The sequence below is a fragment of the Corvus moneduloides genome, chromosome Z (assembly GCF_009650955.1).
Source record: "Corvus moneduloides isolate bCorMon1 chromosome Z, bCorMon1.pri, whole genome shotgun sequence".
NCBI lineage: Eukaryota > Metazoa > Chordata > Aves > Passeriformes > Corvidae > Corvus > Corvus moneduloides.
The window spans coordinates 31617840-31635495 of NC_045511.1; the positions used below are offsets into that span (position 1 = coordinate 31617840).

Consider the following 17656-nt stretch of genomic DNA (forward strand, 5'->3'; position numbering starts at 1 on the left):
GCTGTTCAGATTCTATATTTTTTCTTGTAGAAAACCATTTTGAAAGTAAGAGCGATGAGGGAACCATCATTTTGTGTTGGGTAGAAAGCTTTGCTTAACGTTGTGCAAATCTTTGCTCAAGAGGGCTAAGTAATTTTCTTCTGAGGAAAGCATGCTAATATAAACAAAATTAATTTGTTTACTCTTTAATATACATTATGGCATAGAAGATAATACTTTAGGATGTGCTATCATTTTATTGTGCTATTTTTGCACATCTTTTATTTCCCTGAAAGAGTATTTGCTTTTTGACTGGCTTGCAAAAAGAACTTTCTGTTGCCTTTGGGTTTAGCCATTCTTTCTCAATGTAATATCAGTATTCATTTTAGGCCCTCATTGTACAATTAACTCTTAAGTTCTAAGTTAAGTACAGTTACTGATAAAGAAGCTGTTTGCTGTTGCAGTTCTCCATACAGAATGATGGTTTTCATCTTATCTGACAAATATTTCTACAGTGATATTGTCTCTTGTCCTTAAGCCCCACAGAAAAAAATCAATCATGCCCTTAGAAATAATCTGTCTCTGAGGGTTTTCTGTACTGCTTAGTGCTCATTTCAAGCACAGTAATACTACTGGGGAAACAATATGTGCTTTTGTGGTTTGTAACAGTGAGAAGCTCCATGAAGCTAACAATGAGCTACAGAAGAAACGAGCTATTATTGAAGATTTGGAACCAAGATGCAACAACAGTTGTGAGTTACCTGTGCAGTCCATTTCTTTTCTTTATAAATTATTTCATGTGCAACATCTTTAATTATAATACCTAAAGGAGGTGTCAGGTAAGCAGAATGTACATTTTTAATGGAAGGGACATGTATGTTGTTAATTTCTCTGGAAACTATGGTGACCAAAAAGATGCTCTTAGCACTTGAAATGCATGGGATCACATTTTAGAAACCACTGTAGTAAGAAATCATGGAATCATAGCATGCTAAGAGATTAGAATTAACCTTAAAGATCATCTAGTCCCAAACCCCAGTGACATTGGCCGTAGAAATACCAGCTCACTGCCATACCTTCTGTTGAACCTTAGCTGTCCAGAACTGTCATGTCTCGTAAGACCCTAATTTAGAAGATCCTTGCTGCTGTCACTGGCTCATCTTTACTTCCAGTGTATATTCCTTCAATGTGTTTTCAAAAATGTGTTGTCATTTGAGCAAACTTTCAGTTACTGGTCAAAGAGAATATAAGATATGTATCATATTGCTCAGAGGGCATGCAGAACCCTGCATCTAGTAGGTTTTTAGCACATTATTGCTATATTTTTTCTAGAGAAGTAATGATGGAGGTAGTCTGGTTTTTTTAGAAGACTAGTTGTTATAGAACAAGGCAAAAAGATTGTAACCAATGGTAGATTTTCTGATTTGTGGTAAAATTATTTTATTCATAGTAAGATGGAGGAAAAATAGAAAAAATATAATTTTGTTTTCTGAGATCTAAGAAGTTGTATAGAAGATGTAGAAGTAATAGTGGCTTGACATATTCTTACACCAACACAGGAAAAATCTGTGCAATTAAATTGTCCTACTGATCTCAATTGCTGCTTAAGAAAATGTGAGAGGAAAATTAAATTTAGTATATTCATGTTACAGTTTAGCAGATTTAAGCAGGAGTTGTGCCTGTTAGGAATTATTCCTCTTACATAAAATAAGAAAAATCCTATTTGTCTGTATTACATGCCAAGATATTATAGTAGCTGTAAGTCTTTAGTAAACTGGTTTTCTAAATGTGTTCAGTAACATGATTGCTTTATGATTCAATTTCTCTATGTCGTAATTTTAAAAAGCAAAATTATGTCCCAAAAAATCAATTTTATGAGATTTTACAGGAGTACATATTTTTAATGTGTTTCTGAGTTGTACAGTAATTAAATATGTGATATCTACCACATCAGGTTTCTTATGTCAGCTTTTCTTAACTGAAGTATATTTTAGCTGTGTCTTAAATGTCTCTTGTAAAACATGAAAATATGCATAATATAATGATGCTATTTTCCAATGTGTGCATCTTCTGACATAAAGCACTTAAAATTGAGGAATTACAAGAAGCTTTACGGAAAAAGGAGGAGGAAATGAAGCAAATGGAAGAACGATACAAAAAGTATTTGGAAAAGGCCAAAAGTGTAAGTAGATGTGTTCCATGTAAATGATCCCTCTCTGACATAGACTGTATTACATGTCCACTCCGTGGGAGTAAAAATGGAGGAGGTATCTGTATACACAGTAACAAGTAAAAGAGAAGGAAGGCCTATAGATTATCATCTTACTGTTTCAGAATTTAATACGGATTAATTCTGCAGAAGATTACCCCATTTTTGAGACTCTTTTATTGATGCTTTTCCTCAGTAAAGTGATCTTTTTGACTGGATCATCTTCAATAGCTGTTACATTTCTCTGATGATGTTCAGCATTCTCTTTGCCTTTATTGCTTAATATATGCTTCTGTTGAGAAAGTGATTGATATTTAAGTACTGAGGATATGGGTATACTACTAGCTTTAAAATGGCAATATTGTGGTCTTAATCATAGTCCCCTTCTCTTACTATACTTGGCTATTTTGAGTTTCTTAAAAGCGTGTCCGTGTCTTTGGATACATATCATTACACTGGAATCTGTAAGTAGGTTCCTAATTTGGCAAAACTTTATGCTTTCTTCCTTTACTTCTGTGGAGTTTCCTGAATGACTTCTTGTGAAATGTCTTCAGGAAGTCTAAACAAATTTCTCCTCTGTCCCTTGGCCCACCCCCCAATTTTTATTGGTTGTTGCGTCTTAGAGTATATACCACTGAAAGATGGCTTTTCCTTTTTCAGTAAGACTTATTTATTTTTATGTACTGTGTTACTATAGGGTATTTTTATATGACAGTAGAATTAATTAGGTTAACTTTTTGTAATCTTTTTATCAATTTTCATTTTGAGTTTTATTTGTGTTTGGTTTGGAGTTGTCTTCTTTTTTTCTCATTGTTGTTATTGATGGGTTTTGGTGCAGGGTTTTTTGTGAAGACCAGTAGAATCATTATAGTCTTCCACTATGGAAAGTGTATCCAGGTCTAATGAGTATTTTCTTAGAAAAATAACATGCTTTTATAGAAGATAATAGAATCATACAATCATTTAAGTTGGAAAAGAACTCTAAGATACTCATTGAGTCCAGCTTTTGTCTGATCACGACTGTTAACTAGACCATGGCACTAAGTGCCGCATGCAGTTCCGTGAACACCTCCAGGGATGGTGACTACACCACCTCCCTAGGCAGCCCATTCCTATGCTTGACAATCCAGCCTAAACCTTGCCTGGCGCAGCCTGAGGCTATGGTGTCTCATCCTGTCACTGGCTGCCTGGGAGAAGAGGCCACAACCCCCATCTGGCTACAACTTCCTTTCAAGTAAGGAGTGATAAGGGCTCCCAGAGCTGTCTTTTCTCCAGGCTAAACACCCCCAGCTCCCTCAGCCACTCCTCATAGGATTTGTATGTTTACCATACAGTAAAAATATCTCACTGAGATTTAAAGCATTGTTTTATTTCAGCATCTGGACACAATTCTGAAATAGGTAGAAAGACAGAAGATGAGAAGTCTTATTTCTGTAAAGCCAGAAGTTGTTAAAAAGTTTCAAACCATTTTCTATTAAAGGCTTAATGATTCAGGCATTTTGCTGGATTTGTTCTTGGTTTAGCTTGGTTTGCCGGCACTCTTGGATGACACATACAAATGTACCGGGTGTCCCTTCATCTTTTTAGTAGTATGGTGGTTATGCATGTGCCACAGAGTGCTTCTTGGCTTAACAGAGCTACCTAGAAATTACAACATCTGGTATTTTAGGTTGGTGAATCATGGCAAATACCCATAAGGACAGAAGCAGTCCTTCTTCAAGCAGGAGAAATTGACAGGCAGGAAAACCATAACTATAAAGAGAGAAACCTTACAGAAGATATTTCTATCACTGTGGCCCCAAGGTAATCTAGCCTGGGTTAGGAGCTACAAATGTGGTTCTGGGTTACTGAACCTTTTAGGTATCACTTTTTCTTGTCAGTAGTTTTGTTTCACAGTCCTGTAAAAGAGGGCCCGGTTCAGAAGCTCTAATATGGCATGCTTGATGAGAGATATTTTAAGTTACTTTTTTTTTTATTTCTTAACCTAACTTAAAAAGTTGTAATTCCTTAACAAGATTGCTTTTGCATGATTTAATAAAAGCAAACTGGTTTTCTCTTACAGGTCATCCGCACATTAGATCCTAAACAGAACCAGGGTGCTGCTCCTGAGATTCAGGCACTGAAAAATCAGTTGCAGGAGCGGGACAGAATGTTTCATTCCCTGGAGGTAGTAATCCTTGTGTTTTGTAGTAAAAGCTCATTGCTTTTTAGTTAGACACTAATACTTCTATTACACTTTGGCTTTAAATATATGGATTTTTTATGTTTTATAGAAAGAATATGAGAAAACAAAAAGTCAAAGAGAAATGGAGGAGAAATTTATCGTTAGTGCCTGGTACAATATGGTAAGAATCTCCCAAACCTTTTAATTGAAAAGAAGAAGAAAAAAAAAAAAAGGAAAGAAACTATTAATACTATTTGTTTCTGGCATATTTATAACAGCATTCATTCATTTACAGTATTTTTGTTTGAGAAGCATTTTCCAACACACAAACACAGAAACAAATACCTTTTAGTAATTTTAAGTTATCTCTATGTAAGAGTATGTTCCTACAATAACCTTGGGGAAAATAAAAAAAAGTTTGTAATTTTCAAGTTTTAAAATCAGAAGTGGCTCAGATCACTATTTTGTAATCACAGCCCTTTAGTTATACAAATTACAGTGCTCAAATTTACTTTGATTCACCACTCTCCAGTCTTTCAGTTGTTTCTAATGAAGGGGCACAATCAAAGCAATTCAGTTAACTTGCAATTCAGCTCAAGTGCTCTGAGAAACAATCCCTTTAACTTGGGTGCAAATTTAGCCCCGTATGAAGAGTGAGGGCAGCAGCAAGACCCTCACTTAAATTATTGAAAGAATAAGTTTGAATAGAAGATGTGATCTGTGCAGCCATACAGCTTTTTCTGGGCCTATGTGCCAGGAAAGTTGTCACTCACATCAGATGTGTTCAAGACTTCTCTTTGGCAGACTGGTTGCATTGAAACTTCTCTTCATACAGAAAGACTCCTTGACATCTGTAACTTTCACTCTGCTCCATCATAGAATTCAAATTCCTTCTCTCTGTATTCCTTTGGAAGAGTTTCCTTCTTGCTGTTCTACATCCTTCTTGTGTTCATAGATAGCAAGTCTGAACTCAAGCAGAGTGTTTGAATTGTTTACATATTGGAGGTATTTTCAAGTGACCAGTGTCCTTGGCCAATTTTATAACAATAGTCCCACTAACAAGTAGAAGACAAGCCGGAGGTAAGATCCACAGTTCAGTGACCTATCATGAACACCAAGATGGTGACAGCTTTGTCTGTATCATTCTTTAGTTAGCCTCTGCTTTTATACACAACTGCACAACCCACCACAGCTTTCTTAATTTCCTCATTGCATTTTTGCCTGATAAGAACATACTGTCTCCAAGATGTGCTTCTGACATATGAGCTGGTGTTTCCACAGAGGATGACAATACCTAAACTTTTTCCAGAAGAAAAGTACTTTTTCTAGCTCAACATGCTGAAAAGAGCTGGGAATTGGGGGAAGCCCTTTTGAAAAGAATTATCTAATTGCCATGAGAAGCATATTTTGGGTTCTTAGGTGGTTACTCTAAACCTGGAGAATGACTGCAGGGAAGGGGAAGAGTTCCACACAAAGTATTAGGAAGAGTGTCTAACCTTTGCCCTTGAAAATATGATGCTTTGTGTATGGAATTCAAACTAGTTTAGTCAGTATGAAGGCAGAAATAATGAACAAAATGCAAACAAAATTATTCAGTGTTCTGTATTGGTAATCACTGAGAATTTCTCTTTGTAGGGGATGACTCTGCATAAGAAAGCAGCAGAAGACAGACTGGCTAGTACAGGCTCAGGACAGTCCTTCCTGGCTAGACAAAGGCAAGCCACGAGCACAAGGAGATCTTACCCTGGTCATGTCCAGCCAGCAACAGCAAGGTAGAGAAGCCTTGCCCTTAGAAAGAAAACTGCCCTGTGATCCAGGCCACTTCTATTGCAAGTGACAACATTCAAGGAAAATAAACCAGCATCCTTTCTCTTTCTCCCTTGTTACTGCTATTATTTTACAGTTCAGGAAAGGGTTTTATTATGCTTTCTCATTGTTCTGTAATGCCCTTTGCTTACATTTTTTGGAGTTCATTTCTCTCTGCATTTTCTGAATGTGCCAAAATTTTGAAAACATCTAGAGGAGTGCTGTATAAAAACAGTCTTATTTGTATGAAGCCTGGTCTCTTATGAAAAACCTCATGTGGACATATGACAATGTAGATTTCTTACCACAGCTGGTACTTTTGTGCCTATAAGTGTTGTTATGCTTTATAAGACTGTTTTTGTTCAAAGGGAATTAGCTTTTTGTTTCATCTCCTAACCTGTTGCTTCAGAAAAACGCTGAAATCTCATTACAGAAATGCAAAGCTAGATTATAGTATTATTGTGAAATATATTTCATACTAAAAAAACTCACCAATGCAAAAAAGAAAGATTGGGGGTTTTTTTAATCTCGTAAGTGCAAAGTTTGCTCTTATTCTTGGCATTTAGGGAAAGAGGGTGATTTTTTTCCAGGTTTTTCTTTATCAACTGGTGTTAACTCTTTTGCTGGTAGAGATGAATACTTTCAAATGGTTTATTCCACTCTTCCTTGTCAAGTGTATGCTTAAATACATATTCTAAAAAGGTGGAGAAGTATTTAGAATGTGCTAATATGCTACTCTATCATCCATTTAAAAAGGACATTTGTTTTAAAATTTTATAATTATGGATGACCAATACATAATGGATCAAGGCCCTAATTAATATTGTTAATGTATTCCAGTTGTCATCCCCTACCAAAAGACTTGCTTTTAATATATTGATTCAGGGTATAATTGTATCAGTTGCCTTACTAATGGTACCAGTGCCTTCAGGTGAGTTTATTGCTGACTTTGTTGGAAACTGGCTGTGATTTGTTGTACTGCCTTTTTAGTATATAGCTGATTAATTGTTGTAACACCTTCATGTTGATCACTGGATGGAGGCTCCTCCTGTTTAGGTTCTGTTCCTACAAAGTTGTGCTTTTTCCCTGACCAGTTCTACGCATTCCCTATCATTTTTGACAAAGAATTGATGGACATAGAGAACCTGAGTATTGGCTGGAAGTTTCATATACGTACCATCGTGTTGTGATTCAGTTTTAAATGGTTTTTATTTAGAGACTGTTTGGACCCTAATGTGCATGCAGTCAGTTTAAAAATTTATTCTTTCACCTGGTTTTAATGTCCTCCTAAGTGGAGACATTGTTGCATAAACGCCCTTACAGAAAAGACATACTAGCATTTATCAATCATACTGGCATTTATCAATCTGAATGTGTGTTTTAATTCAAAACTTGGGTGCAATGAGCAAAGGTAATTAAAACAAGCACACCTAGATTAAAGGGTAATAAACAGGTGAATGACATTTTTAATTACTATTGTTTTATCCTGGAGTACATCATCTGTTTTAATCTGGGCTAGGAAATGCATTCAGTGTCTGAAAAATATTTTCAGTTCTAGTTACCCTGCCTGCCAGAAAACAGATGCTGAATTCTACATATAGTTTTGTCTTGTATTCCTCACATTTGGAAAAACATGGTTTTCTAAAAATTTTCTGCACTTATGCAGTGTATGACTGGTATGGGCTGTGCTTGCAAAAATTAGATGAGACATTGCAAGTTTCTTGTGTGCAGAAAGGTAACAATGCAAAGGGGATTGTGGATAATTTCTGTAGCTCAGTGAGGTGATACACTCAGTCTTCTGTCTCTTACTGAGATATAAAATGCTCTGGATACAAAATGCTATCTGTAATTATCTAGATGATTGCAGTTTGTGTGGGATATCTTTTACTGATTTTGTTGTGCAATCGATTATAGTAACTTGAAGAACTCTTTACCACACGCTATATGCGAACAGGAGCAAGACCACTCCTCTGAGGGAATTTGATGTTCTGCTTGAGGTTACAGCATTTTATATCACCCAGAGCAAGAACCTAAGAATACCTAAAGCTCCATTTTTATTTTAATTTTAATCTAGCTGACTTTTTCTGTTACTAAACTGCCAAGGGCTCTTTGTGAAAGAAAGGGATGGAACCTTAATGGGAAGTTTTCTCTCTTAATTTTGTCTAGTAATTTAATTACTTATTGCTGTTAATTAGGCGCAGGTCTAAAAGAACTTGAACACAATCAGCACACTAGAATAAAAGTAATTGCTTTTAATATGTTACTATTTGTTTTACTGTTTTGCCTCCAAAGTTTTGATGACAGGCTAATGGCCTTGAGAGTTAGGAGATGAACAGATGCTGGTTAGAAGCCTTGTCATATGCCTTTACTTTCCAGTCTCTCATGGCTTCTTTTGCTTCTTGGTGGTTGTTGGCTTTTCTCTTCTGCTTTGTGATTCTGTCTTTCCTTTTTCCTTTAAGACACTGAAGTGTCTTCTGTAGTTCCCTTCAAAGATAGATAGCATCTTTATATAGTATCAAAGAGCAACACAAGACTCATATTGAATCTGACCTTTACTGTTGCTCATAGTAATTGTTAGGCAAGTGAACAATCATTTTGCCTTTGAGAATTTACAAACTTGCAGAAATTCTGGTATTTCACAGAATTCATGTTGAATATAAAAACCTAAAAATGTACTGCACTCTTACAGACGTATACTTGGTTGCTGTCCAGTTCCAGTAAATCATTTGTTCTGTCTTCTATTAGTGATTAAGAGGAGTTAAATTCTTTGTTCTTCAGTGCTTTACTTCTTTAATATGCTGCATACATCCATTGTTGATCTTTCTGTGTGGATGAATGCAAGTGGTGACCATCATTAAACCTTCTTTTTCACAAGAACAGCTTCTTTATTCAAAGGGTTCAGTTTCATTATTTCCCTTGCTTGTTATGTAGCTTTGTAAGCAGTGTGGATTAAGAAAAAGAAGGAGTTCAGACTGTGACTCCAGGGAATAAACACATATATAGGGGAGCTACCAGTGAATGTTCTCTATTTGTCATACCTTGAGTAATAAAAGAATATAAGCAAAAACCCCAACCTGTGAAACAGAATTCTCTCAGTGTGCTAGATAGTTCTGAGAAGTTTTTAGGAATACTTTTTTTCCCTGAGGCAATAAAGGCTATTTAAATCAAAATCGTAGTGGTAATTACTAAGCCAGTGCTATATCCTGTCCTGATACACTACAGAAAAAAACCCCTACAACTGAGCTTAAAGAGAAAACGTTCTTCAGGGCAGAGATAAAACAGCTGAGGAGTTCATGAGAGTACTTTTCTGGGCACTGTCCTGAGGATCTGCCCAGAATAATCTTTCTGACAGATTTTAATTAATACCAATAAAAGATAACAGATAAATGGATAAATATTTTCATTGTTCAGAGCCGAAGCTTAGTTTCTGACCTAAAAGGATGTATGTGCGGTCCAGTTCATGTACTTCTGTGGAGAGTTAAGTTTTTAGCAGATCTGATCATTACAGGAAAAAAATATTCAAGTTCCATGTTTTCTTGATAGCAACACACAACCACTTGGATCATAACATGTATTTTCTAAGTGCTGTGAAAATGGAAGTAATCTGATTTAAAGGTTGTGTGTTCCACCCACAGTACAAAGGTAAATACATATCTGGAATATTCACCTTTATGTATTGCAAAATGAAATAAATATATCATGGCTATAAGATGCCTTTCATTCTGTTTGGAAATAATCAGATGGCAATCTTCTCCTGTTCAAGTGTCAGTTGTGTTAGCAGTAATGCTTCTGCAAGTTTTCCATGGCTCTTTGTTCTGTAAGGAGCGCTGGCATTTTTGTATGTGTATGAAAGAATTAACAGTCAATATTCCTATTACTGCTTTATTATGATCTCAAATAGTAAGTGGTGTGTGTAAGCTGTCAAGAAAATTTAAAAGGTTTTGGCAATTTTAAAGTCCTTGGTATTTTGACATGTGCTAGTAGCTTTTGCTTTTCCTTTCTTCTCTAGCGTATGAGACTATACACTTAACAGCTTCCTGGATGATTTTTAGTGGGTTTAATTGTCCTGATGTGTTGACATTTTCTGTAGATTTGGTAGTTGGAAGGTATTTTAATGTCACCACTTGATTTTCTTCTTTTCTTCTTCCTTTTGGAGGAAGACTATCCTGAATGTGGCTTACCTTTTTCTTCTTATGAAGTAAAACAGTATTTCAGTTTTATGTATTGTATAGAGATTTTTTATTCTTGCCCAACATACTGACTTTTTGCAAGGATTGATGAGGGAGGTATTTTTGCACTCAGTCAGCTATGCAATACTGACTTCTTACGGGTTTTTGCACATGTGTTTTAGGTAAAATGTGGACTCTGTGTGGTGCAGTAAGATTGTATTGATAAACTTCAGTATCTCCTAACCAATTTTAGCAAATTTTGCAGGCATTTTCCTCGTCTGGCATTGCATAAATAAATAGCTAAAAGGGTTTATCAGGATATATTCCAAGTGGTGAGGTTTTTTTGAGCAAATGTCAGATTCTATGTAGGATCCTAATCATGCCTCCAGTTTGTCACTCTTAAGGAATCAAGATCACATCCTGGCATGGCTGATTGGATTGCCTTACTGCTGTGATCTTTCTTCCCTCTGGAAGTCCAGAAAAGTAGCAGAAGTTTGTCAGTGATCCTGCAGGCTATAACTAAAAATAAGGTGTGATTTCTTTGGTATGAAAATGGAGGAGACAGATGCAAGCAACTAGTCAATACAAAAATCAGGAGAGCAGTATATCTTTCACCATTTTGCATTTTGATGTTCATTTTTAAATGAATTAAGAAGAACCTGAGTTTATTGGGCTGGGTTTTTATCTTTTTAATTAAATTTTATTTTTAATGGAGTAAGAATTAGAGGTTTTACCTGTGTATAAAGCAGAAGCTGTCATTATCAGCCACCACAGCCTCAGACTTCTTGCATCTGGTACAGTGAAACCCTGGAAACTTTGATTCTGTTGCCAGCTCTACTGTACCATTTGGAGGTGCTGAGGACCTAGCTAGCTTCATCCTCTTTTTTTCTTTGACTTTATTTTTGTGGATTCATTAAAATATTGGGACATAAAATTCATTTTTAAAAGCATCATCTCTTCAAATTAGACAATGAATGAATGTCGAGTGGGGGCTCTAGGAAACTTGACAAATCATACCGTCCCATGAGGCATTGAAACAGCACCTGGCAGTATAGCCAAGATAGCTTCCCAGACAAATTGTCCTGATGTCACATTGTAGTCAGTGGATCAGTAGCAACGTGGGCTGACTGCTGTAGTCTAAGTCCTCATCTGCTAGGGGATGGTGTTGCTGTCAGCTTCCCTGTGGTCCAGATTCTTACTTCACCTTTGGGCCTTGCCAAGGTAGTACAGGCCTATCCTGAGGTATATTTCTGCATTAGTTGGCTCTGGTGGCAAATCCGGAGTTTGTTTTGCTGCTGTTTGCTGTGCACGTAAAGTCATTCAGAAGATGGCATATCCTTCAGTCCCCTTTGCATGGGGTGTCACTTCCAGACTGAGAGCAGATTTCATGTCAGATAAAAATTTCTTGCTGCTGTCTTGCTGCTATAGGTCTCAAAGACTGATCCATACAACATGAAAAATACTGCTGGTAGAGGGAAATACAGGTCAGTTGGGCAGCCTTTCCTTTCTGGTGCTGACTTTATTCATTGCTTTGCACTAGAGAGGTCCTTTGCTATCAGATGAGGTTAGAATATCACATTTCAGAAAGAGGAATGTGGTTGTTTTAATCATTACAAAACCAGACATTTGTCAGCACTCTGAGGAACTGTTAACTACTGTAGCATGACACAAATCTGAAACACTGCAAAAGCAAGTATTTCCACAGGTATAGAGTAGTTTAGAAATGGAATTTGAATCCCTAATGATTATACCTAACTTGAAAAGAGAGCTAACAAAGTTCAATTATTAGTGTTAGCATGCTCACATTGTTAGCCTGATCATAAAAGTGGATGGAATTTTAAGAGAAAATCCCCAGTGATGTAGTATTTATAGGGTTATAAAATAGTTGTAATGAGACCATCAGACTTTTGATTTGGATTTGAATTTGGATCAGTTATATAATTTAAAATATTGTAAAGCAGAGGTTATTGTTCACAGCCACAAAAGGTTAGTAAGCTGGAGAATAAACTTATTTCCTGGAGGCATCAGTGGTTTCGAGAGAGATTTTAAAGCTTTTGTTTAGCAGTATCAGTAAAGTCTTGGAACAATTATAAGCATTACATTATAAGGCCACAATTTTTAAATTGTATAGTCTGCTTTGTGTTCTTGTTGTCACTCCTCCCTAGACGCATTGTCTGCTGCATAAACTGTCTCTTTCTACAGATGCTGCAGATGCAGTGACAGGTTATGCTGAATTAATTTACCCTCACATCTTGCATCTCTGTTGTCTTCTATCTGTTGCTGCCTCAACAGGTGGCTTTGAAATAGAGAAACTGACAGACAACTAGAACATGATAAGAATTTCTAGTCAGGAAAGGGCACTACCAGATGAAATTTTACATCCTTGAAAGATAATACAGTGTCCTGAGACCTCTCAAAAGTACTGCTGACTCAAAGAGAAGCCTACAATATCACTTCTGTGTATGTGCAACATACACTTGAAGTGCTACTAAATAGTAAGTTTGAACTAAATAATAGCCAGGTGAGACTAAAGGAGTAGATTACATTCATTTATGCACAATAGAATAGGTACATGTTTATGTAGATTGAACTTCTAATTTTTTATAGAATAACTACAGTGATCTTCATATTAATCCTGAACTGTGTAACTTTATGCACCAAGCAGTGCCAAGCAAGCTTAAAAGACAATGATTGTTCAAAATACACACCCCCAAGGGCTTTGAATGTGTTGAATGTGTTAAATTTTTTATTCCATTTGATATGTGTCTCTCTGTTTCTGTTTGTTTTTCAACTGTGGTTAGTATTCTGGGTGGATGAATGAGAAGGAAAAGAAGAGGGATACACAAGCTACAAGACTTGTAGCATAAATACTCTTTTTTATCTATTTAACCTGGATTGTCCCAAGAAGCATTCTTAGAATCATTTTTGACCAGTGCAATACAAGGGAGAAGGATGTGGGGAAACAAGCTCTAACTTCAGTCTGGTGAAGCCAATTTGCTCTTTGCAATATGAAAACAAAAATCCACATTTAGTGCTGTGCCAGTGCTGTGTAGGGACATGTGTTATGTGGGCAAAGTGGAAGCACTGTAGCTGTGTCAGTAAAGCATCCCGTTCCAGTTACACTGGAAAGAGGGTGCATCGGTGAGGATCGAGAGCTGTGCCAACCTCTCCGATTCTCTTCCAAACTTAGATTCCCTTCTGCAGCACTGTGGAGTGCTCTCTCAACTGCTCAGTGACTCTACTCAGCTTACTTTAAGAAGAACATGTATAATTTTCTGGCAATTCAAACCTGTATTTGTATGCAGTGGATAGAACTTGCCTGTGCAGTGGGGCAGTGATGCTGAGCCTCATGCACAGGATGAGCTCTGATGAAATTTAAATGCCTTCAGCAGTGCTCAGAGCTCAAAACAGTCGTTGACTGATTGTCTTTTAGCATGTAAACGCAGTATTGGGTGGGCACCTTTCACTTTATCTTCCTTTGGTTCTTTAACAGTTGTACTCACAGACAGCAGGAATGCCTGAGACTTGCTCATTGCCGTGTAAACTTATTTTCCGTAGCTTTATTAGTTAAGAATGGTGCCCTGAAGAATTTTACTCAGAAGTGTGTAAAGTTTAATTACAGCTAAATTTAGATATTGACCATGGCTATTTTGTTGCTTTTTCCAATTACTGGCCTGTAACCTTCCTGTTAATTTGAAGAGTTGTTTGGCAAAGGTATTTTCCCTGTGAATTTGCACAACTCTTAAGTAGAGGTGGCCTTACTAAACTGCTTTGAAAAAGACCTGTTCTGTTCTCTGTTTTGGTTTTTTTTTTTTTCAACAGTAATATGTTATCTGCTTTTTAACTTTCTTCTTTATTCTTTTATTTGCAGTGATGTGGTTGCATGACCTGCAGCATTATTATAACAGGGACTGTTCAGTGCATGACTTGCTTTTCTGTCCAGACTGCATAACCAAAACTTAACCAGTTCTACACTTAAGACTCATGGCCATCTGATTTCAAAGGGGGATCTACTTGCAGAGAAGCTTACCATCCTGGGAAGTGGCTTTCCCATTTCCCACTTCCACTTACTCTTTCTCTTCACAAAAAGTCTCCTATGAGGCTAGAAGAGAGGAAATCCAGTATTCACAACTCAACAGGAGGCATTCTGCAAACTGACAGAGCACTGTCAGCTCTCCATCTTACTTCCGCCTGTCTGCTTTATTTAATTCTGATTAACAGTATTAACACACAGACTTCCTGCAACATTTTCATATACCGAACTATAAAAATCTAGTCTTAATGAGTTCCTAAAAAAGGCCTTTTGGTTACTGTTAAAATTTCAAAGCACCTGCACCCTTAAAGGATCCACTTTGAATCTTTAAACAAATAAAGTAAAGCGAAGGAGGTATTTTACCAGGAGAAATGACTAATGAATTGCTGCTTGGCGATCCCATCTTCCTTAGAAAACCAAGCAAGTTTCATCTGATAATCTCCGAGCCAGGCAAACTACCGGGTGGTATTTTGTTCACAGGCATTGCCTGCTTCCTTAATATGTATATACACAGTAGTTTGTGGCTGTTGTATTTTTCTCTCTACATTTGAGCTGTGTTGTTGGTTTCTTTCAGAAGCTTTTTTTTTCAATCTGTGTACAATTGTTAAAACAATCTGAGGAAAGACCATGAATGGAGATAATTATGAAAGTCATCTACACTTTCAGTATTATGCAGACTGTCCTTGCCAGTTTATAATTTGGATTGTTTATCTTTCACCTGTACTGTTCTTTTCCTTTCTTTTTTTCTTTCTCCTGTCACAGTCTTAGCTATTTAATTTCCAATTGCACTAGCTTGGCTGTTTCTTTGTATTTTGAAGTTTAGCTATAAGATTTGCCATATGTAGACAGTGTAACTCAAAATGCTTTGTACTGCCTATATTAATTTAAAAAGCTGCTTATTTAATATTCCTAAATATCTGCACATTTGTACTACTGTATCTTTGTTTTGTATTGGGCATCCAGTACTGGCAAGATTCAGAAGACGAGGGAGTGCTGTAGTGTTGTACGTTAAGAGGTTTCTTGTATAGGAGTTAGTACGTAACAAACAGGGAAAGGGGCTTTCCAGCCATAGGACTGCTGGAAAAACTGAGAAGTCTGAATGCCGAGTACCTTAAGCAGTTTGATTTAAACCCAGTTTTAGAGAAACCCCATTCTTGCTCACTTGAATCTTAATCCTGCAGAAATACTGATATGAACTCTGCTGCCTCCAGGAATTTTGGTTATTTAGGCAGTAGCAGAACCTCCAGCCCTGTTTGCCATGGGGCACCCCTGCGCTGAAGAAGCGTTGTGTCCACTTGTCTCTGCAGTCTCTTCTGGTCACACATACAGTGCCTGCCTCGTCCCTGGCCCGTCAGGTGGGCTCTGACAGAGCCCCACCTCGTGCGCAGAGACACCTGCTTTTGTCCAGCCCTCAGGGATCTGATCCCACAGTGTCCGTGGCCTTGTGCAGAATGACATGGAGATAGGACAGATGTGTGCCCCACCAGAGCGTGGTGGTCTGTGCTGCCTGGCAAAGGGATGGGCAAGCAAGAATGGGCTCCAACCAGGCCAGGCAGCAGAGTGAAGGATAAAATTCAGATCCCAGTGAGAACTGTGGTGTTCTCCCTTTCTGGATACTGTATCAGGTACTGTGGCTACCAGATGCTCTGGCTGACAGCTGTCCGTAAAGACTTCAGATGGGGATATGTCTTTCCTGGTCCACCAGGGCCAGGGACAGTGAAGTCTGACGTGACCTGCAGCCAGGATCTGGGGTTTGGTGATAACGAGTCAGCTACTCCTGCAGCAGAGGCAGCAGAATTTCATCAGACTGAGTCCAGCCTGAGAGCTGAAGGATTTGTGTCTTTCCAGGTCCTAACCATTGAATCCCTTGTTATGTGTCAGGGCAAGTGCTACTAGTAAAACTTCTTTTAGTTGGGTGTTAAAGGCATGGTATGTTTTTCATTTGCAAGTGCTGCTCCGGCTGGGACCGCACCCTGCCCCAAGTCAGGCTGGGTGCAGGATTCCTGAAATCAGGGCACTGTGCTGGGCAGGAGGGGATTGCTTTTTTTGTGCACCTGCCTCCACGGGTGTCCCAAAGTGATGCCGAGCAGTACCTCATTTCTCCAAGTGGTCTGTGCAGATTAGAGACTAAGTATCAGTTGTTCTTGAGCCTTGACATTTGTATGTAAGTGTGTTTAGCTTGACAAAAGTTGTTTGAGTTTACTAATGCAACAGAGAGATGCCAGGTGGAGCCAGTAACTTTCAGCAAGGAGCTGGCCACTTTAATTAGATTAACCTGGCATCTCTGCCATGAAGTGGTTGTGAGCTCTCAACTCAGAGCTGATCTCCAGCATGTCTCTGATATACTAACTTCATTTGTGCTGCATAGAAAAACTCTCTTACCTTCTTAATAGCAGCTTGTTTGACAGTCCTGAATTAAATGTTGATCAATTATCAAAGTAGTAACTGTTTGTGAAGTTGCCAGTGATATATTTTCTGTAAAAGAATGAATTCTTAGAGTGTCAAAACATTTATTTCCCATTTCAGTTCATCTACAAATTGTGTAACTACCAGATTGTTATGGTAGCAATATTAATATACATACGTGTATATAGACAAAAAAACCTCATTAATGATAATTGGAATCAAAAAGTTTAATATTTTTTCCCAGTCAAATACACTAATGCTTCCAAGGTGATAGAAGAGTGTACAGTTGTTAAACAAGTTGTAAATAAACGCTTATATAAAATGTAAATGCTTGTCTTCCCTTTATTTGGTACTTGGTTGCAAAGCGCATTTCCTCGGGCTCTGCAAAGGAGGGTGAATGGCAGGTGGGCAGTACCAGTATATCAGAAAGCACAACGTCCTCACTTCTGCTGGGAACCATCCCATATGGCTGCCTGAGGTGCATGGCATGGTTTGCCTCACCAAGGGCTGAGCCAAATGACCAAAGTAAGACGATTTTCCCTTGCTGATGGAAGCTTCACAACAGATGTAGCTAAAGGAAAAGAGACACTGCTAATGTGGACACAAACATCTGTCCTTCCATCCTGCACTGATGAACAGCTCTGGCAGCTGGGGAGGAGGAGGCCTGGGTGGGTCTCAGAATGGGCAAGTGCTGATCTTTGTGAAAGAGAAGGCAACAGCCAGAGAGCAATACTGAGCCCATGAGTGTTGTGGGTGGTACTGGGGTTAAGAAGGATGTGCAGAGACCCTGATACAGCCTTCTGGGACTGGTCTGTAAAAGGAATAGGATCAGAAAGGGGAAGGTGCCCTGGTGGCAGTGCTGCCAGCCTGGTAGTGACTGGAGAGCTTGT

At 37.9% G+C, this 17656-nt stretch overlaps 1 protein-coding gene across 5 annotated transcripts in view; it reads left to right on the plus strand.

The window, feature by feature from the left end:
* Window positions 1-17094, plus strand: part of HOOK3 (hook microtubule tethering protein 3) — an 86537-nt gene extending 69443 nt beyond the window's left edge. For 4 of the 5 annotated variants that reach the window (XM_032095154.1, XM_032095150.1, XM_032095151.1 and 1 more), the window contains 6 exons: window positions 649-731; window positions 2061-2161; window positions 4251-4355; window positions 4462-4533; window positions 5988-6124; window positions 14199-17094. In XM_032095154.1, coding sequence (XP_031951045.1) covers window positions 649-731; window positions 2061-2161; window positions 4251-4355; window positions 4462-4533; window positions 5988-6124; window positions 14199-14214 — 514 coding nt within the window. In that variant the 3' untranslated portion in view covers window positions 14215-17094. Of the gene's footprint in view, window positions 1-648; window positions 732-2060; window positions 2162-4250; window positions 4356-4461; window positions 4534-5987 lie in introns of all 5 variants that reach the window. The other variant, XM_032095153.1, reaches the window with a different exon arrangement.
* The last annotated feature ends 562 nt before the right edge of the window (window positions 17095-17656 follow it).